We start from the raw sequence: 22,895 nt of genomic DNA, 5'->3' as shown, positions 1-22,895 counted from the left end.
AGAGGAGGGGAACGGAATTGTAGCTTTAGGAGAGGAGAGGGACTACAGTTGTGTTTGGGACAGCCAGGGTCAGCCATGTGAAACAGCGGTGGCCCCTAAAGCCACACAACCTCTAAACAGGTTAGTTGGCACACTCGCCTGGAGCTCATGGGGCCAAGGGTTCAGGCTCCATGCCCAAGACTCAGTGAACTTGCCTGTGCCTTGGCCCAGCACCCTTGGCTCCAGGTCCAGCCCAGGTTTGAGCCTAAACCTGTCCACACAGGCTGACCTCCACCTGCCTGTCTGGCAGATGTTTGCCACCGGCCACCCAGGAGCCGTGTCTGACTCAGTCTAGGACCCCTCTGTTGATAGAGACAGTAAATAGCGTCCATCACAATAGCAGTGAGGGCACCAGGAGCAGGAGGCCATGTGGAGTGGGCAGAGTAGAGGGAGACTGGAAGGTGGCAACGGCCCGTGGGCATGAACCTGTCACCCCTGTGTATTATACCTGAGTACATATGTCACATGGAAGGAACCTGGTGCCGTGTGAGGAGGTCTGCACATGTTTTATGGAAGGAAGAGGAGCAAGTGAAGAAAAGCATATCCAGTAAGAGAGATGACGAGACCAGGGTCAGGGTGGGGACAGGGAATCCGAGAAAACCCCACGTCTCCCAGCTAACATCTGCGTCTTTGCGGGGGAGGGGATTAACAAGGTTAGGGATCATTACTCATTCATTCAAGGAACATTTGATTTCTGCTCTTACTACTACAATACTATTCTCTTACTTTGGGCTATGCCTTTTGCTAGATGCTGGGGCTACTGCAGTAAACAACTTACTCCTTGCCCTCAAGAAATGTATGGTGTGGGGAGGGAGATAGACACGGATTAGGCCATTATAACATGGTGTGACTAGAGGTAGCACAGAGGCACAAAGGAGGCACCTAGTGAAGTCTGGGGAAGCCAGAGAAAGCTCCCTAGAAGGAATTCTGAGTCTTAAAGGATGAGTAGGAATTAGCCAGCTTGTGCAAATGGTTCCTGCCATATCCTTTTTGGTTGCTTGGCAAGCCCAAAGCAGAGACAAATAGGCCTATTTGGTTCCCAAGTGACTCTGGAACTGCTAAAAATGTCACCTCTACCCCTCGAGTACCAGCCACTGCCTTGGGGTCTGGGCAGGAGGGTGCACAGCTGTTCTCAGGGCATCTCTGGGCATTGGCAGATAAGCATGGGCCACAGCTAAATACACATCTCTCCTCTGCCCGCCCCACCCCCACCTCCTCGACCAGAGATGCCTATTAATCCTGACAAATGATGACTTACGAACATGTAATGCAAACTGATTCATCATACATTCAAATCCGCCGCCCCGCCCCAGCGGGAGGCCCCAGCCAGACAAGTGTATTACACGGATAATGTATTTGACGTATTAATAAAACCAGCCGCATTGCTCTGGCGCAGGGACTGGGGAATGCCAATATACGATGACAGATCACATATTGATGAAATCCAGATGTTTGGAATCATAGTCTTGGGGCCTTGTTCATATTGACTGAAGGTAAAAAATGCCGTCTGTCAGCATGTTAACTCTTCCTGCCCCACACTCAGCAGAGGTGCCAATCATGGTTTCTGGAGAGAAGAGAAGGAGGAAGGGGATGCGTGAGAGGGGAGAATGGATGAGCAATTAGGTGGTTTGGATGGATGAAGAATAGATGAAGTGGAGGGTAATTGTACTGTGAATATGATGGGTGGATGGGACACTGTTTATACCTTATGTCCTTGACCTCTCAGCAGCATGTGACCCAATCCATAACATTCCCCCCGTTCCTTGAAGTCCCTTCTTCACTTAAATGACATCACACTTGTTTTCATCTTCCTCTTGGCTGTTCCTTCTTAGTCTTTGTTGACTTAAACTTCCTCCACCTGTTGTAGTTACACTTAGGGTTCTGTTCCAACCTCTTCTTACTGTACACTCTCTCCTCAAGTGATCTCACCTACTCTTAACATCATTCTTTTATTCATTCATTCAATAAGGATGTATTGACTATTTACCATATGCCAGACATTGTTCTAGTCACAGAGGATGCAGTAGTGAGCTTCAGTTCTTATCTATATGTCAATGTCTCCAGTTCCATAATGATCCCTGCCTTACATATAGTGCCTCCTCAGCATTTTCACATGGATGTCAACATGTCTTAGTTCCTCAAACAGAGTACATCCAAAACAGAGCTCATCTGCTTCCTTGCCAAGACCGCTGCTCATCCTCCTGTTCACAAGTCAGTAAATGGTCTACCTCTAGCAGTTGCACAAGCCAGGAACCTTGGAGTCATCCTTGACTCCTTTCTGTCCTTTATCCCCATGTGCAGTCCACCTGCTTCTGTTCCCCATCATCATCGTGCTAGGACCAGCCACCGTTATGCCTCATCTAAGCTAGTGAGATAACGTCCTCAACAGTCTCCTGCAGTTGCCGTTAGAAAGATCTTTTTTAAATGCAAGTCTGATACATCACTTCCCTGCTTAAAGCTCTGCAATGGCTTCTCGCTTGTATGTTTTTAAAAAATCACTAATGTAATTTTTAGCATCCTCCAGGACCTGGCCTCTCTATCATCATATCTCAACACTCTGCCCCTTGCTCTCCCTGCTCCAGCCACACTGGTTAAGAGCACTTGTTTTGGAGTCAGAAATACCTGGATTTAAATCCCTGCTCTGAACCTTCTAGCTCTGTCACTTCATTGTTCTGCGCTCCCTTTTCCTCATCAGTGTGGTAGTGATAATAAACCTAACCTCACAGGACCAGTGTAAGGATTAAATGAGATGAAATGTGTGCAGCACTAACCCTACAGCCTAACATATAATAACAGTCAATAAACAGTTATTGTTATTATGGATAAAGGAATGGATGGACGGCTATATTGACATACAAACCAATAAATGGGTATATGGGTACGGATGGGTAAGAAGAAGGAACTCCATGGAGGCCAAAAGGACCAGGTACCTACCTACCGAGTGATGCACAACCTTGATCATAGCAGGGAAGAAGGCCAGATACAGGGCAAAGCCAGGCTGGTATCGGGATGGGGTCAATACAGGCACAAACAACAAACAGTGCTAGTGTCCTCCTGGAGATAATAATGACTCATCACCTGTCCACAGCCTTGATTTAACTGGATACTCACAAAAGTCCTAGGAGTTCGTCGTTATTATCCCTGTTTCACACAAGAAGAAACTGAAGCTCAGAAGTGTTCGGTGATTTGCTCCAGGTCTCACAGCCACTAAGAAGTAACTCCACTGAATGTTGCTTGAAGGTTCTTCTGTGTCTTGGTCACTAGGAAATGGAGGCCCGTCTACTGGGGGTGCAGGGAGAGGAAGGACAGGACACACACACACGTGTATACATACAAACACATGCATAGACACACATACATACTCTTAGAAGTTCCAGCCTCCAATGCCATTTGTCTTTAGGGTTAACCCTCGCCCTCATTTTAACCCTCCTCCTCCCTAAGTCAGACACCAGGCAGTCAAGCCCTGCCTTTTAGGGTCTGTAGAGGAAAGATCGTGCCGCTGGGATTTGCTGCTTGAACAAACAGAGAGGTAGGAGTGGAAGCCCGGTCAACAGAGCTGGGACAAAACCAAACCGGCCAAGCCAGAGAGGCCATCGCATGGGGGGGAGTCGCAGGGCCAAAGGTGGATTAGTGACCTAAGAAGGGAGGACTTCCCCTTTGTTTTTTTGTTTTGTTTTTAAATATATATTTTTATTGATTTCAGAGAGGAAGGGAGAGGGAGAGATAAATAGAAACATCCAACGATGAGAGAGAATCACTGATCGGCTGCCTCCTGCACGTCTCCCACTGGGCATGTGCCCTTGACCGGAATCAAACCTGGGACCCTTCAGTCTGCAAGCTGATGCTCTATCCACTGAGCCAAACCAGCTAGGGCAGGACTTCCCCTTTGAATGAGACCCTCATCCTCCAGTGTCCAGTTCTGCACAGGCCTCACGTGGAAGGTGGCCTAGGAGCAGCTGTGCCAGCCCTGGAGTTGCCTGCTCCCAATGGTCCAAAGTTCCCAACAGAGGAGGGCAGCAGAGGACTGAACTGGGACCCCTGGTGCCCAAGGCCTTGTTCTAAGGCTTGAGAGCTGGACCACCAGAGTCTGGCCCAGGCAAGGAAAGAGCTACTCAGCTTGACCTCCCCTCTCTCCTCAGCCTGCCTGTATCCCCCTCACAGCCACAGCCAGTCACTTCCTGTTGAAGCCTCTTGTGTTCTGGTGGGGAAGGTATTCCAGCAGCTCAGAAAGGGAACGAGACCCTCTAGAGGTCACACAGCCAGGGAGCCTCCAGGCAGGGCCTGACTCTCCGCCCTGACTCTGCAGTCATCTCGAGGCCTTTTGAGCTGAGGATAGGGTCAGGGTCCCCTCTGCTCCCCGCTCTCCTCGTGCTCCCAGGGATACCTGCGGCAGGCAGAGAAATGGAGGTGGCAGGTGCCGTGGGAACGGGGGTGGCGGGAGGGAGGCGCGGTAATGAATGTGGACGGGAGGCGGAATGAGCGATCCATCTTTGCATGGGAGGGGAGGGGGCTGCGGGCGTTCCCCCCACACACTCACACACTCAATCAGGCGCTGTCAGACCTCCGGCCGCCTGGCATTTTGGTGAAGAATCTCTCAGCTAAAAATTGTTGTCAGTCCCATTTCCTCGTTATCAGTGCAAGGGCTGAGGCAGCGCCCGGGGATTAGCAGGAGCGGCGAGCGCCCGCACCCGCCATCTACTGCCGATAACACTGGGCCTCCTGCCTCACCTCCTCCATTCATCATCTTTAGCACTGACAGCCCATCCCCGTCCCTGTCCCCATCCCCTCATGTTTCCCGTGTCTCCCCACCGTGCTGCTCAGACTGGCTCCTGACCTCCCTGGGGAACTAGGCCTCCTGCAGAGGGACAAGACAGAACATGGGCCCAAATGACCTAGACCCACCTGTGGCACAGGGCTTGGCCAGCTATGGGGTGGGAGGTGAGGGCAGGAGTAAGGGATGCTTAAGGAGAAGATGCTTTTTGACAGCCTGCCGCTGGTGGGCTCGGTCTGCCTACCTGTGATTTCTGCATCTGATGGACAGCTGGGCTAAGGATTTCTGGAGGCCTGTCCAGCCTGGGAACTGTGGAAGGGGAGAACCAGAGGCTGCCTCCTCCCAGGCCGAGGAAGAGTAGGGGGCTGAGACTTCGTTCCCACCCCCGCAAGACCACAGCCCCCTCCTCTGGGCCATCCCCAGCGGTTTTATGGCCCATTTTATGGCCACTGTAATGGCCCAGGTCAAAAGCTTCAGGGAGCTGTATTCTGGGAATTATGCAAACGAGGAGCAGGCCCAGGGCCAGAATATGGATTTTGTCATTAAACCTGGGCAGGCCATGTCGTTAGTGCAGTAAAACCCACGTCATGACCACAGGTCTCAATATAAAATTATAGGGAACACAGCGGGGGAGGGGAGCAGGAGGCCCATGGCCACGCTGACACCTGCCACTCAAACCCCTGAGGAAATGGGGTTGGGATGGAGAGCATGGCTGCGGAGTTCTTCCGCAGATCTCTGTCAATGCTATTCCTGATGCTGGGAGTCAGGAAGAGGGCCCATTGTCCCAACAGGGAAACTGAGGCCAAGCTTCAGTTTCAGAAAAGTAGATCTCTATGGCAGCAAGACAGATGAACTGAGAACGGGTATATGGGAATGCTGAAGGCTGGTGCCAGGCTTGAGGGAGGAATCTGGGCTCTAGGAGCCCTAAGAGCCAGAGTTGGAATTCCAAGCTAAAAGGGGCTTAAAGCCTCATATTTCCACCTCAGGCAGACCCCATGCCTTGGATCCCCCTCTTTCTCCAGTCTCCTCTCTATTCCCCCCCCCTTAAACCCTAAGCCTTGCCTCAGTGATCTGTTTCAACAGCCTTGTCAACTCTCTTATTCATCTTTCCCCTAGCCCCTAGCAGCCGTCCTCTTGCCCCTTCCTGCCCCACCCAGAGCACCCAGTCATGCCCGCTTCAGCCCTGACCAGGGCTGTACTGGCTGCAATCACTAACTTTCCCTTTTGGCTTCCCTACTAGTTTGTGATCTCCTTGAGGCCAAGTGTGTGTTTTATTTATCTCTGAATTCCAGTTTCTCCTGGAATAATACCTGGAGTAGAATAATTGTTTAAGAAATATTTGCTGAACTTACAAATAAATGAGGCAGTGAGGTCAAGAGCTAAGCACAGGGGTCCCTTCCAGTTCTGAGCCTCAGTTTTCCCATCTGTAAAATATAGGTAATGGCCTGGAGACTATCTAGGGTCTCACTCACCCTGAGATTCTCTGGCTGAGTGAAGTGAGAGGCAGAGCTAAGACTCAAATCCTCATCTCCTCACTCCCAGACCAACGCTACACCCGCTTCTCTTACTAAGAGCTGCCTGCCAGCTGTCCCCTGAGCATCTGAGGCACAGCCACGGCACAGGATCAGCAGGGCCCCTTGCCCTCCTCAGAGACCTAGCCACACAGACTAGATAGAACCTTACCTTCCCCATCCTGACACAAACAAAGCCTCCACAGCTGACACCCCAGCTCTGTGAAGGTCATCTGGCTTCCAGCACAACCTGCTCTTCCTTCCTCACCTCCCTCCCTTCCTCTTCTCCTCTCCCTTGCTTCATCTTTGAGCATCTAGTCTATGTCAGGTCTGTTTTCAATTGTCTATAGATATAAAGATGGATAAGAAATGGTCCCTGCCACAAGGAAATCAACACTCATTCATTCATTCATTTGCTCCCATTCTCTGCCTGGAACACTTCTAAGTCACAACTTAAATTTCATTTCTTTGGTTAACCATTTTTGTTTGTTTGTTTGTTTGTTTTTTTAACTCCTCGAGACACATACCCAGAATGAATTACTCCTTCCTTTGAGCTCTCAGACGACTCAGTCAGGCATCCAGGAGAGCTGTGGTCATCCTGAGGCTGTGTCAGAGGGAGGCGGGTTCTTGTGCTCGGCCAGACCTGGGAGGTCCCACAGGCATAGCATTGCTAGATTTAGCACATAAAAATACAGGGCATCCAGGTAATTGAATTTTAGAAAAACAATGAATAACTTTTAGTCCCATGCAGCATTTGGGACATACTTACACTAAAAAGTATTCATCCTTTATCTGAAATTCAAATTTAACTAGGCATCTTATATTTTTTTTTTTTAATTTTATTGAGTTTTTACAGAGAGGAAGGGAGAGGGATAGAGAGTTAGAAACATCGATCAGCTGCCTCCTGCACGCCCCCTACTGGGGATGTGCCAGCAACCAAGGTACATGCCCTTGACCGGAATCAAACCTGGGACCCTTCAGTCCACAGGCCGATGCTCCATTCACTGAGCCAAACTGGTTAGGGCGGCATCTTATATTTTTAAACTGGCAACCCTCTCAGGCAACCATCTTGATCATCACTGGCACAGCTTATTCTTTCTCAAACTGATTTTGACCTTCTCTGGGCCCCAGTGGGCAGAAGCGACGGGGAGAAAAGTCCAGGCTTAGGCTAAAGCAGTCCTTTCTTTCTACAGTTAAAGTTCACATGGATAGGCAGGGATGTTTCTGGATGAATGGGGCTCCTCAACCCTATACCTACTAGCAGAGGCCAGCGGAGCCCTGGGTGGGGAAAGTGGCAAGGGAGGGGGTTTAGGCGTCCCAAGGGGGTGTACTAGGCAACCTTCAGGCTCCTTCCCAGCATGGTGTGTTCTGGTTACCGTCAGGGACAGAGTGGGGACAGAGTTTAGGCTCCCGGCCAGCCCCCAAGCCAGTATAGCCAGCACTAATGGTATATGCATGTCACTTGTGTATTGGGACCACACAATTCGAAGGATATTTTGGGGGGAGAGCCCAGAATCTGAGACTCACAGAGGCCAGTGAGGTTATCCAAGTGAGAGGTGGTACAACCTGAACCAGGAGAATATAGATTCCAGGAATATCGAAGGTGAAAACAGACAGGACTTGGTGGTTAAATAAATGTGGGGGTTGAAGCAAATGTTACTGGCTTGGGCCACTAGGTGAATGCAAATGTCATTAACTGAGATGGGCACTGCTGAAGGGGAGCAGGGCAGAAAGGGGGGTAAAGGGGGAAAAACTCTGCTGGGGTCCAGGGGGTCCCAAAGGTGTGGACGGAGTCAGCGAAGAATGTTTTACACAGAGACAGCGTTCAGAACTCTCTAGCTTTCCTCAGTCTCCGTGGATCTTCCCTGTGCCTGGCTGAGGCCACAGAGAAAGATCCCAAGGCAAGCTGAGCTTTATTTTATAGAGAGAGGTAAACAAGGTAGTGGTTTCTATAGTTACACAGTTCTTGTGCGTTTCACTTGTTTTGACCATAGTTACACTTCCTGCACTTCCCTCAGCCCATTAGCTTCCCAGATAAGATCTAGAGAGCCTCATAAGGTCAAGCCTAATTATGCTAAGAGGACTGTGCCCTCTAAGCTGGGAATTGTTTCTGACTTTGCCCACAGGACAGTCCGAGGCTTAACCCTATATCAGCTCCCCACAAAACTCCTTTTTGGATTGTTGAGTTTCAGATTCTCTGGGAACATGCAGGCATTGGTGTCCAAAAGGCCTTTGGATATAGGGGTCTGCAGAACATGGAGGGACCTGGGGTAGGGATACAGATTCTGGAGGGCACAGGTGGGGATGAGGGCCAGAAGAAGGAACAAGGTCGTCCAGCATGCAGATCGAGGGAAGAAGGGGCTGTGGGGAGAAGGAACCCTGGCAAAAGTGAGGAACTGGGAGAGAAAGCCACCCTGGGAGATGGCATGTACCTGGGTCCTTTCTAGACTTTTCCACTCGACTGTGAGGACCTCGAGGGCAGGGACTAGATCTGACTCTAGTCCGTGTCCCACTGCTGAGGGTAGGCAGTGGACAGTGTTTGTTGAATGACTGCCTCTTGTCTTCCTTCTCCAGATTTCAGGAGTGTGGAAGCAGTGAGGGGACAGGAGAGACAGAGAGGGACCTGGTATTCTGGGCGATGGTCTGATTAAACCGAGACCTTCACTAACCTGTGTGAAATGAAGTGATCGAGGTTTGATTGCCTAGAGCAGCGATTTTCAACCTTTTTCATCTCATGGCACACATAAACTAATTACTAAAATTCTGTGGCACACCAAAAAATGTTATATTTTTTGCCTGTCTGACAAAAAATATAGGTATAATTTTGATTCATTCACACCAGAAAGCTATTGTGTTGACAGTTGTCATTTGTATTATTATTATTATTTTAAATTCTTTATTGTTTAAAGTATTACATGAGTCTCCTTTCTTCCCCCATTGACCTCTCCCCAGCCTCTCCCACCCCCCAGCACCTGCCCTCACCCACTGTTTGTCCATTGGTTATGCTCATATGCATGCATACAAGTCCTTTGGTTGATCTCTTAGCCCCTCACTCCCCGCCTTTCCTCATAGGTTGGACAGTCTGTTCAATGCTTCTATGTCTCTGGTTCTAGTTTTGTTCATCAGTTTATGTTATGTTGTCATTTTTTTATTTGACAATCTAAGAAAAGATAAGTCAGTGCCCCCTGTCTAAATAATCAGGTATTGCATGCTTTAAAAACTCTTGCGCACACCGGCTGACAATCGCTGGCCTAGAGCATCATTTGTGTCCCGATACGTTTCTGAGAGGGGCAGCTGGCTGCCGAGGTGCCGTTCACAGCCACAGCCTCTGCAGCTGCAATGAGAGGTGATGCTCATGAGCTCCAAGGCCCTCGGGCTCACCTTTCTCTAAGCCAAGAAGCCCTAGGAGGCATCGGCAGGTTTGGGTTCGAGGATTAGGACCCTGGGATTCCCTCCACAGACCAGTCCCGCTCATATTTCTGTCTGTTCTTCTTCCCTCACCAGGTAAGAAAAAGGCAGCAGCGTTGTTTGACAGCCAGGCCCCTATTTGCCCCATCTGCCAGGTCCTGCTGAGGCCCAGCGAGTTGCAGGAGCATATGGAGCAAGAACTGGAACAGCTGGCCCAACTGCCCACCAGGTAAGCCACGTAACAGGAGGGCCTGCCTGCCAGAAGGATCCCACTCAGGGTTCTAGCTACCAAGTCCCAGGAACGCCGCCTGGCCCGCACCCCAGCCTCTAGTCAGAAGGCAAGGCCCTGCTGCCGTCCTCCACTCTGCTCTCAGTCCTCCAGCTATATGGATAGTGCTGCCTCTCTCTTCTGGCTCTATTTTTGGAGATGGGAGGAGAGTGACCCCTCTCCAGGCCTCTAAAGCAGCGGTTCTCAACCTGTGGGTTTCAACCCCTTTGGGTTGGGTCACAACATGAGGAGCTGTATTTAAAGGGCCAGAAGGTTGAGAACCACTGCTCTAAAGGGCACAAGAGGAGCTAGAAAGGGATTAGCCACTGCCACAGTCCCTGCACTGCCACGCTGAGCCTCGGGGCAGGGCAACAGCAGCAGGCCTTGTAGCCCCACCAGAAGTACAGGCTGGTGCTGCCCTCCAGGGGAGTAAGCACTACCTCCTCTAGGAATGTCCGGGTCTGGAAGGTGACAATCTTGAGAGTGTGTTCAGGCGTGTCCCCCACTGCTTTACCCCACCTCCCCTGTCCCCGCCTCAAGAACTGGGCGGAGCCTCCTGGACAGCCTTGTGGAGGAGCCAGGTTATCAAACACAGCAGAGGAGGGGTGTAACAAATTACCCCAAATCTCAGCAGTTTAAAGCAAGCATTTCATTATGTTCATGAATCTGTGGCGTCAGGAATTGACACAGCACAGAGGGGATGACGTCTAAGGTGTGGGAAGACTCAATAGCTGGGAGCTGGGATCCCCTGGAGGCTCTGTCACTCCCATGTGTGGTGGTTGATGTTGGCTGTCACCTGGGACTCCAGCTGGGGGGCTGTGACTGAAGCTCCTACACACGGCTTCTCCATGTGGCCAGGCTTTCTCGTAGCAGGGCAGCTTTGCGGTTGCTGACCTTCTCATATGGTGCTTAGAGCTCTAAAACAAATGCTCTCCCCAACGATATGGAAGCTGGGTCAGCTCCCTTAACCTAGCCTCAGAAATCACTTAATGTCACCTCTGCTGTACTCTATTGGCCAAGGAGTATTAGCCCACCCAGATTCAAAGGGCAGGGACATTCACCGCCGTGTGATGGGAGCAAGACAAGCTCATGGAAAAGCATGGGCGATGGGAGATATGGCTGCAACCATCTTTGGACAATACAGTCTGCCACAGAGAACAGCCTGCCCGGCCAGTTCAGTTCCAGTCCTCAAACCAGAGCAATCCTCCTTCCTGCTGCCCTCTCACCTCACCCCTGCGCAGGGTGCGGGGGACCCCAGGGTGAATCAGAAATGCTGGAGCTCAGTGTATGGGAGTCAGTAGAACCAGGCAATGGAAACCCTGAGGGAGGGAGACTGCTCCGTGGGAAGGACTGGAGCTGTGGGAGCCTCGGGGAGGCACCAACCCAGGCACAGAGCAGAGAAGGCCCCCCTCCCGAGGGAGGTCAGGCCCCAGCTGAATTCTGAAGGAAGATTAATCATTTATCTATTGCTGTTATCCCCAAATTGAACAGTTTGAAACAACATTTATTATCTCAGTTCCTATGGGCCAGTTCAGGAACGGCTTAAGCTAGGGAGCGGCAGGGAGTTGCGGCTTCTGGCTCAGAGTCTCTCCTGAGGCTGAGGTCCTCTGGAGGTTTTCGGGGACTGCAGGGGCCGTTCCCAAGATGGCTCGCTCACGGGCTGTTGGCAGGAGGCCTGGGGTCCTCCACAGCGGGGCTCTCCACAGGGCCGCTCGAGTTTCCCTGTGACGTGGCAGCTGACTTCCCACAGAGGAAGCGATCCAGGAGAGAGACTAAGAAGGAAGCCACAATGCCTTTTATGATCTGGTCTCTATCTCTTCCAATGTAGTCTACTCTATTCATTAGACGCAAGTCACCAAGCCCAGCCCACACTCAAGAGAGGAGGATAAAACTATAAGCTCTACCTCTTGAAGGGAAGGGTATCAAAGAATTTGTAGGGATACTTAAAACTACCACAAAAGACTATACTAATCAGAACAATTATTATCCTGTTGAACACTCACCATGTGCCACAGCATATAGTGGTAATGCATTGCATTAATTTATGTAATCTTCACAACAACTCTCTGGGGTAAGTAATAATCATTAACTCCATTTTACAGATGAGGAAACTGAGGTACAGAGGGGTTAAATGACTTCTCTAAGGTTGCACAGCTAATAAAATGGTAAAGATTTACACTCAAGCAAGCAATCTAACGCGTGTCCATGCTCTTCACCACACACACACACACACACACACACACACACACACACCTGGGACCGGCCTGGACGGGGCAGACATCCATTTGCAGTTGAGTTCCACCCCTTGCCTGTGCCAGAGGGTTTCTGGGTAATGGGCTCCCAATGGGAGACTTCCCCTCAACAGGAACAGAGATTAGAGGCAGAGATGGAGGGACCTGCAGAGCCTTGTAAAAGCAGTGCACCCCTAGGAGGGCCTGGAGAATGGGGGTCCACGCTTGCTTTCTGCCTCCTCAGTGGGGGCCACACTACAGCCTTGTCCCATGGCCCCACCCCTGCACTGCCCAGGACGTGACTTCTCCCACAGCCTTTCGTATTCCACCCCCGCCTTGACCCTGCACCTGTCCCTCCTCCCCCCTCAAAGCATCCCCTACTTTCACACCCTTACTCCACGTCCATTTCCCACCCAAACTCCCACATCCGCGCCACCCCTCACGTCTCTGTGCTGCCTCCCCCACTTCTGTGCCCCTCACGTCCAGGCCCAGCCCAGCACCCCCTAACCTCTGGCACGCCCCCCCCGCCCCCCCATGTCTGACAGCCGGACAGCGGGATCTGCACAGCAAGTGAAATTCCCGTCGGATCGATAAAGCCGAAGCGCTGGCGGCGACGGGTCGATGGTTTTATCTGTCTCGGCCCCGCCGAGCCCGGCGCGCTGACAGTCGGACCGGCCGGCAAAGGCGTTCAAGGGCAGCCGCGCCCGCAGCCCCCTCCCCTCGCCGCCCCTCTCCCCTCCCTGCGGCCGCTGCGCCCACCGGGCTGCAGGCTGGACCGGCCCGCCGCCGCCGCCGCCGCCCTCGTGATTTATCTGGATTTTTAATTGGAAAAAATTTGCGAATTAATTGATTTCAGGAACTTGCCAATTAACATTGTAATTGGGTGCGTGATAAATTCCCTAGGAGCGTGTCAGCTCCCTGCGGGCTAGCGGGGAGGGCCCAGCCTTAGCTGCCCTTGCCCCGCCCCTGCCTGCTCTCTGCGAGGCAGGAGGAGAGCAGAGGCTGGAAAAAGATGTGGCACCCGGTTCCCGCTCCTCCTGTAGCGGCCCTCAGCTCCCTGCGCTGAGAGTGGCCTTTTACCAGCCATTTCACAGATGGGGAAACTGAGTCCTGCAGGCGGGTAGAGCCCGAATGAGGGCATTCCCCCATCCATGGCCCAAGGCTGGGGGCTTCCTCCCCAGCACTTCCCCTCTGCTGCATGATCCCTTCCCCTCTCTGCTCCCCTTCCTTCTTTCCTCTTCTCTCCACCCATTCCCTTTCCTCTCTTACCCTGCCTTTGCCTCCTTTGCCCTCCCTTTGCTCCCTCAGCCCACTTCTGCCTCACCCAGGAGGGACTGTCCCTCCATCCACGTGGTTGTTCCCCAAGGAGCCCTTCAGGGGGGCCTGGTGTTGTGCCCTCTCCTTCCCTGTATCCCCCACCCCAGCAGCTGCTACTTCAGATCTCCCCCAGGGTCCCCACAGAGAAGCGGGACCTTCCAGCTCCCAAACTAGGGCTGGCCGCTTTTCAGACTCAAACATATACATGATGCAAAGGCACACACACACACACACACACACACCCATTCCAACACCCATGATGAGCTCACACACCCGAGAGAACCACTTCCCACAGGCACACGGGCAGGTGGACACCTACAGGAAGAAAAGTCAGACCTCCGACAGCAAAGACTTACACTCTTCAAAGTCCTTTTACATTCCAGCTCAGAGGCGATGTCCACACACCCTCCCTCGCCCCATCCTCGCTCTTTCCCCCCAGTCCTGTGCAGGGTTCCATTAGACCCCAGGATCGGCTAGTTAGAACAAGGAAGGCAACGTTCGACTGAGGACAGATAGTGGAGGGCCTTTGATGCTGGAGGGTTGTCCTAGAGGTAATGGGGAAGTAGAACACTGGTGAGCCAGGAGAAGCTGATGAGGGTGCTGAGCTGTAGCAGAATCACTCTGGAGGCCAGTGTGGGCGTGAGTTGGAGGAGAAGCAGGGAGGCAAGTGAGGAGGTTGGGCTGGTCCAGGGGACAGATGATGAGGCTGGCCTAGCACAAGGACAGTGGGAAGAGGGAATGATGAGAGAGTGGTGGAGGAAGAAGCAAGAGAACTTAGCTGATGACTCAGTGGGTACTTACTAGGAAGAGCTTCCTGACTTGGGTGGCAGGAAGGGTACTGATGGCAGAGAAGCAACGTCTGAGGGAAGGAGATGGTGGGCAGGGCTCTGGCAGGCTAAGCCAAGCTGTGGTGGTGGAGACCTGATGTGTACTGGCAGGAACACAGATGGGAGCTGGAGATGGAAGGGCCGGTGGGAGGAAGGGTTGCCCAAACTCCTCTGTGGCCCCCAGGCAGGAGTTCCCACCCAGAGGAAAAGGCCTTGGACTTGGAGAGATTACAGGAACCTAAAAGGGAGGCTTGGCTTGGCTGGGCCTGAGCTCAGACACCTCTTCTGGGAGGCTTCCTGAGCCACTCCAAGTTCTGGCCTCTAGACTGAGAAGCTGGCTGTCTGGTCAGTGCTTTAAAGGGGCTGGAAGGACCCAGAGGGAGGCTGGGGCGCGTGGAGGAGAGGCGGGGTGTGGAGCTGGCAGTGCCCCCACCCCCACTTAAGCCTTATTTAAGGCCGGCCTCGGTGTTTGGTTGGGTAATGAACTAGATAAACAATTCCCCAAATAGATTAAAACGAAGTGTAACTTACAAAGGCGGCTGGTGATGATGGTTTATTCCCGGGCAGTGCACCATTTCTTTATTTCCAAGGATAATTCAGTGTAAATCACCTTAATTAAAAGTGTCAGCCCAGCCCATGAATATTGTACTTAGGAACGCGTTTCCTGGGTCCCAGTTATAATTTAAAACCCATGGATCACTAGGCAGCGAGTGACTGAGGAAGGGAGGAAATCGTTGGGGGCGGTCTGTGGAAACAGGGAGGGACGGAAGGCAGAGCTGAGTGGATGGGCTGGGCGGGAGGCGGGCTGCCTGCAGCTCTGGGGCTCAGACCTTTCCTCGCCAAGGCGGGCCCTTCGCCAGACTCCTGTCTCCAGGGGACCAGGCACATCTGGAGGTGATCAGGTAGTTAGAGGAAAGGTAGGGCGGGTGCAGGCTCAGAGGGAGGGAAGAAGTCTGGGGTTGTACCAGTCTAAACGAGGGAAAGGGAAGAGAATCGCCAGGAAAAGGTCCAGGAAGACTGGACTTTCGGACCCTCAATGTCCCCATTTCTATTCATCAACAGCGTCAAGTAGAGCCCAGAGTCAGCAGGACCCTCTCCGAAGCCGAGAGAAAAAGATCTCATCCTAACCCCTGGGTATGGTTAGGGAGGCTGGGCGGGCGGTGGAAAAGCAGCACTTTGGGCTCCGTCAGACAGGAACGCAAATCCGGGTTGTGTGAGCAGAGAGGTGTCCCTGTTCGTCAACTTTGAAACATTTCTGTGAAGGTTAAGATAACACATATGACGTACCTAGCGCAGGCTGCCGCATGTGGTGGGGGCACCGTAACTGTCCATTTCTTCCTTTTCTGTTCCAACCTGATCCTGCTCAGGTAGTAATACTCCAACCTCAGTTCAGGGGTCCGGTGAGAACAACGTTATACAGCGGCTGCCTCACATCTGTATCTGCAGGGCCAGGCACAGTGCCCAGCGCAATGGAGATGTCAGTTCTTGTTGACTGAGGGAATGATGACAGTCAGGAACTCATGAGCTACTTGCTCCTCAAGAGCAGCCCGGTTTTTTCTCTGGATCCCAGTACCTAGATCAGGGCCAGGCATGGAGCAGGAATACAAGGACCATTTATGAGCAAAGTGTAATTGAATGGAACCTGGTCTGTCTGCCTGTCCTCCCCGGGCTGTGATGCTCCCCCTGTGTGATGAGACAGGCAGACAGCCCTGTTTTACACTCAGACCTTAGGCTCGCCCGCTGCCGAGCCTGGGGGCCCCTGCACTGTCACATACATATCTGCGTGGGCGTGTGTCCGTGTGTCTGCCGTTGTGGGTGCCTGAGTGTCTGGGGCGGGGGGGTGTCGGTTCTGTATCTAAGTATGCATTTATGTGGATGTGGATAGGGAGCAGCTCTCCATCCAGGCAGGGTGACTGGTGAATGTGTCTTTATGGACATGTCTCTGGGAATAGGACTCTGTGCCTGTGCATCTGTTTGCTTGTCTGAGCACCGGTGTGACCACACGTACCTACGTGACTGTTGAGAGCATGATAGAGAGACAATGGATATGAGTATATCTGCCTTTATACCAGGGTTTCTCAATCTCGGCACTATTGGCATTTGGGGCTGGATAATTCTTTATTGGGAGAGGCTACCCCATACAGTATAGGATGGTTAATGTTGTCTACCCACTAAATGCCAACAGCAAACTCCCCACCCCAGGTGATAACAATCAAAAATGTCTCCAAACCTTGCCAGATGTCCCCTGGGGGTAAATGGCCCTGATGGAGAACGACTACTTTTTTCTGCATCTGCCTATCCCTTTGCCTGTGTGTCGGGTGTGTCCATGTCTCACCCTGAGGGTGCTCCCTGTGTATACACCCAGTGAGTCTGTGTCTGCCCCCACGTGCTCTGCCTTGGGTGTGTGTCTTTGTGTGTCTGTGGGTATGTTTTACCTGGACAGCTTGTACACATGTCTGTGCAGGGACCCTGTGTGAACGGGCTGTGTCTGCCTCCGTGCGTGTATCAGCCAGCACCTCTGTGTGCATGTATTTGTGTGTGTGTGTGGCAGGGGGGCGTTGAGTGAGTGCACGTGCATGAATGTGTGAGCACAGATGTGGTGAGCATAGCGGGGGCAGCAGGGAGGGAGGGACAGGAACAGGGATATTAATGTTTCTGAAGTGGATCTGATTTGATACGTCTTGTTCCATTGTCAGCATCTGTTTAGCGGGGATTTGTAATACTTTGTGGCTCTGGATCACTCATGCTTAGCGCGGGATGTGGCCTTGCATACCAATTTTGTTATTAAACACAGTCCTCGCCTCCCCCACAGCCCATCCATCACCTCCTGCCCCCGCCCCCGCCTGCTCCAAGCCACCCACCATATTTCAGGGCCCAGCTCCCGCCCGCCTGCCGCGCCCGATGCCGGAGGGCCTGGGGCTGACAAATTGAATCAGGGGGAGATCATTCCTGGCCTAACGCAGTTTGCAGCGTGTTGGAGGGAGAATTGACAAGAGCCATGTCAGCTCCATCACCCCAGTCCCCGAGGAGCTAAGAGCAGGCTGGGGACAGGGGGTGGAGGAAAGGGGGTATCCAGGACAGGCGGAATCTTCAGGGCCGATACCAGGAGTTAGGTAAAGCCTCTTTCCTCAGATCCACCGGGGAGCCTACCATATCTAGTGTCTATACCCGCTTCCCAGGAGCCAGCTCTGGTGCTTAGCCCCTGGTGGACACTGAGCTAGGCAGAGTGGAGCTTGGCCGAAATGGGCTGGGCGAGGCTGGCTATGCCTTCTCTTTTTGGGGTCTTCTTGCTATTCTACTCTCGCATGCCCTGGGCAGCATGTGGAATGGTCACCCTGTTCTCTTCTTTCTTGGCAGCAAGAATTCCCTTCTGAAGGATGCCATGGCTCCAGGTACTCCCAAGGTAGGTGGCCAACTGTGTGTTTTCCTCCTGCCCATCCTACCCTAGGCCCACCCAGAACTGGTCCCACTTGAGGATAAAAGGAGCTCTTCCTGGAACAAATATCTCTAGAGTTCCAGCGTCGGCCCGAGGCCTAGGGCTGCCTTGTGCGCTTGAGTGTATGTGTGTGTCGTCTGAGTGTGAGCTCATCTGACTTCCTCCTTTTCCAGTCAGGACAGGGGTTAAAGCCAAAAATGCCCTGTGGCTGTGGGGGATCCAGACTCTAAAGCTGGGGGGACTCAAAGGAGGAAGGTGAACTGCAGCAAGTAAAGGGAAATATAGAAGTGCAGCTCAAGACAGATGGCACAGGCCTTAGAAGCCAGGAGAGAGAGAGAGAGAGAGAGAGAGAGAGAGAGAGAGAGAGAGAGAGAAACTTTGTCCTGAGGGCAACAGGAAGCCAGAGAGGATACTGGACTCATCTGGGGAGACAGTCTGCCCCTCTGAACAGACTCTATGGGAGAGAAGTTTGAAAGCATCAGATGGAGAAAGGAAAAGTGAAGGACAAGTAGCCAGCTCAAAGGAGGGGCCAAAAAGGTCTCAGCACAATGACCTGATTTGTACCAAGAGCTCCCCATAGGTGGCCACAGAGGCAGATGGTACTGCTTCCTCAAAGGGGGTGCTTTTGAGGGAGTGGGGACCTGGGGAGGAAGACTGAACCCTCGCTCAGTGAGTGCCCCCTTCCTCACACCTCGGCATCCTTTCTCTTAAGTTCTCATATGACAGGAAGGGCAGGAATCCCTAGTCCTTTGTACAGGGAGTGAGGAGTGAGTGTCAAAGCTTTGGGAATGGGTGAAAGCAATGAGGGAGGGTGTATGGAGAGATGAGAGCAAAAGCCAAGAAGAGAATCTGGGGGCTCCTGCATTGGGGGTCAAGATAATGTATAGCAGCCCTGGCCAGTGTGGCTTAGTCGGTTGGACTGTCGTCCTGGACACCAAAAGCTGGCAGGTTCGATTCCTAGTGGGGGCACATGCCCAGGTTGGGGGTTTGATCCTGTGTTGGAGGCAACCAATTGATAGTTTTCTCTCACATCAATGTTTCTCTTTCTCTCTCTCCGCCCCCCATCCTCTCTCTAAAATCAATTTTTAGAAAAACATTTTTTTAAAAACATAAGGTACGGGAGACAGGAAAGGGACAGAAGAGGAACAGTCATGAGTTAGAAGGGGCACAGAAGAACAGGGTATCCCAGAATCCTAAGGGGGAAAAGCTCCAAAACCTCTGGTGTGGTCAGCAATCAGAGAAGCTGGAGAAGGAGATTGTTGTGTTTAGATTGCTTAAAGGCCCTCGTGACCTCTGAGAGGGCAGTTTTGGGGAAAGGATCAATATTACCTCCAGGAGTGGTCCCCACTCCCCTGCAGGCCTTATAAAGGGTAGGAATGAACTTCGCACCTTCATTCAGGGGAACCACCCAACACACAGCAAACTGGTCCAGCCTAGTCTCAGGGCAGGCCTTGGCCCGGGAAGCAAAGCCCTCCCAGCCCTGCGAGAAGAGGCAGGGGTGACCGGCAGCTGTGGGTCATGGGGGTGGGGAGCCACACTCTCTAAGCCTGGCCCCGCTCGAAGCCTTCAGTAGTCGTGGTTACAGTAGCAGGTTGGTCATGGACAAGCTGCCAGTTCGGCCATTCAACCACTGACACCCGATATCTGAGCGTGGCTGGCGGGACTGAGACGGGGACCCCAGCAAGACTGGTGTGCTAAGGACAGACGCATAGTCCCCATGCTCACAATGCACACACTCCCAAGTCAGAATCCACTGCCAGGAGGGGAAGATTCCTGCAGCTGCCCACACTCCAAGGCAAGGGCCATCGCTCAGCCCCTTCCAGACATGCGCTCCACCCCCAAAGCTGACATTTCAGGGTCTGTCCTCTGCCTTGACTGAGGCTTTAGGGAAGCAGGTCATGGACGGAAGAGGCACGAGGTAGAAGGTTCAAGCAAGAGACTGAGAAGACAGGGACAAGGAGGGAGGGAGGAGGAGGAGAGGGCGAGGGGGCCTTCGACAAGATTGATGGCCTCGTTGCCATTAAGAAAAAAATTAGCCGGTGGCGGCTATCATATTAAAGGGTGAAGAAGCCGTGAATTATTTTCTTAAAGATCTTATCGCTTACAATGATAATTTTACCTTCCAAAAGGCCACTTTTAATGAGGCGAAGAGCCAGGCAAAAAGTCATGATTTAATGCCGGGATTTTTTTTTTTTCAAAGCACATTTTACTGCTTTTTGGTCCATGTTTAAAAAGCGCCAGTGACCTTTTTTTATTCCACTTGCCCCAGGTGTAATGCTGAGGCCTCTCAGGGCTTCTAACCTAGAGAGGAAGAGGGGTGGGGGGAGACACTGCCTGAGCTTTCTGACAGTGGGGGGCAAGGCTACATTATTTCCCCTCCTCAGCATCCTCCTCCTACAGAGCAGGGGAAGGGCATTGCCGAAAGCCCACCTCTTTTCTGAGCTCGGGGCCAGGTCCCCTACTAGGCCTCCCCCTGGGCCTGGGTGGGTGAAGAAGAGGCTCCCAAAGCAGGGAATCCCCACCCCAGGCCCTTCCCAGCCTCCCTGCTGCAGCTCTTGGGATGAGGCCGCGTCAGGGAGCCCTGCCAGCCAGCAGCTGCCCCCTCCCCTCCCGGGGCCCTTGCCTGAGGATGTGCAGCATGGCCACGGCATGCGGGTCACATCCTACGGCTCAGTCGGAGATGAAGGATAAATGGCTGCTCCATCTTTCCCAAATTGCTTTCTTTGGGCTGTCACTGGCGATTTGGCATGGTTTTCTAGGCTGGGGAGGCCTCCTAGGGAATTGTATGCTGCTGGCTCGGAGCTGCACAGGCTGGAGAAGGTGGGGGGAGAGAGTATGGATTGCTTTCAGGCCTCCAGGCCCCCACTTTGCAGCTGAACAGGCCTTGGCAAGAACCAACAAGAGCAGGCTGAACGTGCCATGTGGTATTTAGAATTGTGATGCTCGCACACAGTTTAAAGCGGACAGTTTATTAATCTAAACTGCAGGCGTATGTAGAAGAGGCCGTGTAGGATTGACATGGGGGGATTAGTTTTGCGGGGGGTTTTGCTAGGGTCATCGTCGCAGCGCGGGGATAAATGGACCCAGCGTACATCCCTAGCTGCCCGCAAGAAACTCATACATACTATTTAATTTACTGTCTCCATAGCCGGGCTGCCATCAGCCTGTATTAGGGGCCGGCAGGGTGGCCAGTATGTGGCTTTACCCCTAACCCTTCAGGGGGGTCCCAGAGTCTCTGCTCACTAAGAGAAAACACAGCCTGTGTCGCCTCTGTGAATAGGCTGGGAGTCTTCCCCCCGGAGTAGATATTAGCTGGGATCTAGGAGATTTGGGCCCTCCAGGGGGGTCTCTACCCATCCTGAGAACCAAGCCATCCTTTCCCACAACCACACTCCCAGGGCCTGGCCACATGCCTTCAGAATCGCCAGTGGTCCTTCTATCCCTCCACCCTCCGCGCTGCCTCCATCCCAAAGCTCCATAGGAGTAGAAACTAGGGGCCTGACTGCAGGTCTCATTCCGCTGAGGCCACGTGTCCTTTTTCTCCTTCCAGTCCCTCCTGTTGTCTGCGTCCATCAAGAGAGAAGGCGAGTCTCCGACAGCATCCCCACACTCATCGGCCACCGATGACCTGCACCACTCAGACAGATACCAGGTGAGGAGCAGGCGGGATGGGCATGAGAAGTAAGTTCACTGGCTGAGGGCTCAGCGGGCATGCCTGGTACTCACTCCTCCCTCCTCAGGAGGCAAGAGGAGAGGCCTGAACTCTTTTTGGTTCCCTCTGTGTCTAGTGCCCCTAAGTGACCCCGAAAGGCACAGGTTCCAGGGTCTGTGCCTTAAACAGATGGACTTTAGGGAGACATAGCCACGGTCCCCAGTCTCTGGTGGGCTCTCAGCACCTCTGAACATCCCATCCAGCAGGAGGCATCCTGTAGGGTTCGGAGTCATGACGGACCCAGAGATAGCCCGAACTACCTGAAGACTTCACACTTCAAAACCATGATCCCCCTGCCCTGGCCAGTTTGGCTCACTGGATGGAGCGTCGGCCTGGGAACTAGAGGGTCCCGGGTTCGGTTCCGGTCACGGGCATGTGCCTTGGTTGCGGGCACATCCCCAGTGGGGGGTGTACAGGAGGCGGCTGATCGATGTTTCTCTCTCATCGATGTTTCTGACTCTCTGTCCCTCTCCCTTCCTCTCTGTAAAAAACCAATAAAATATATTTTTTAAAAAAACAAAAACACATGATCCCCCGAGCAAGCAAAAGCCATTCAGTCCTGCCAAACCTTGGTATCGGGCCCAGACAGAGCTGCGGGGGGGGGTTCACGGGGGGGGCACACATTGCCTGTGAGTGCCTTGGCAAACAGGGAAGGAAATAATCACACAACCCTAAGCCATCAGAGCAGGCCTAAGGGTAACATCCTAGCTCTGTTTTGACCTTCTTTGTGATACGAAGGAAAAAGAACTTCCCCCCAAAGCTTCTCCTTCTGAGGAAAGACAGGGCCCTGCCTTTAGGAGCCCCAGTCAGATGGAGAAAAACAGGGCCCTGCTCCAAGGAACACTTGTCTATATGGCAACAGGCCTTCTCCAGGAGCCCCAGTGCGAAAAGGGAAAAACAGTCCTAACTTAGAAGCCCTGATCTGATGCAGAAAAACAAGGCAGCGGGGACCCATACCTGGGGTAGGGAACCAGCGTCACTGCTGGCACCCGTGAAACCTTTGCTGGAATTAGAGTTGTTCTCTCTGAACACTCTTTTCTTCCAGCTGACACAGCCTGGCGTCAGGGTGCAGAGCTTAGAGAGTGGAGCGCCAGGGGTGGGCTGGACACCAGCTTCCACTGGCATCTCCTCCACGGGATGCTTTTGTATGGGACTCAAACTGCACAGCCCAAAGTGCCACCCCGGGAGGGATCCCTGCTCTCAGGAACCCTGGTTTGAGAAAGGCACTCAGTCTGGGACCTGGGAGACATAACCCTCACCCAGACAACCCTGGTTTGAGATGGAGGAGTGACCCAACCCTAGGGAATTCTGGCCTGATGTGGAGACAAGGCTCTGTCCAGAAAGTCTCCCTCAAAGGTATGGACAGAGCCCTGCT

General features: G+C 52.7%; 1 protein-coding gene across 2 annotated transcripts in view; it reads left to right on the top strand.

Annotated features, from left to right (window-relative positions):
- RNF220 (ring finger protein 220) overlaps positions 1–22,895 on the top strand; it is a 231,288-nt gene that overhangs the window by 184,074 nt on the left and 24,319 nt on the right. For both annotated transcript variants that reach the window (XM_070404907.1, XM_070404906.1), the window contains exons 2-4: positions 9,826–9,958; positions 17,730–17,775; positions 21,359–21,460. In XM_070404907.1, coding sequence (XP_070261008.1) covers positions 9,826–9,958; positions 17,730–17,775; positions 21,359–21,460 — 281 coding nt within the window. The remainder of the gene's footprint in view (positions 1–9,825; positions 9,959–17,729; positions 17,776–21,358; positions 21,461–22,895) is intronic.

This window comes from Myotis yumanensis, unplaced genomic scaffold, assembly GCF_028538775.1.
Source record: "Myotis yumanensis isolate MYYU_CA2020_CCGP unplaced genomic scaffold, mMyoYum1.0.hap1 SCAF_2, whole genome shotgun sequence".
Taxonomy (NCBI): domain Eukaryota; kingdom Metazoa; phylum Chordata; class Mammalia; order Chiroptera; family Vespertilionidae; genus Myotis; species Myotis yumanensis.
Note: the sequence above shows the minus strand (reverse complement) of the source record. Positions and strands in the feature narration are given on the sequence as shown.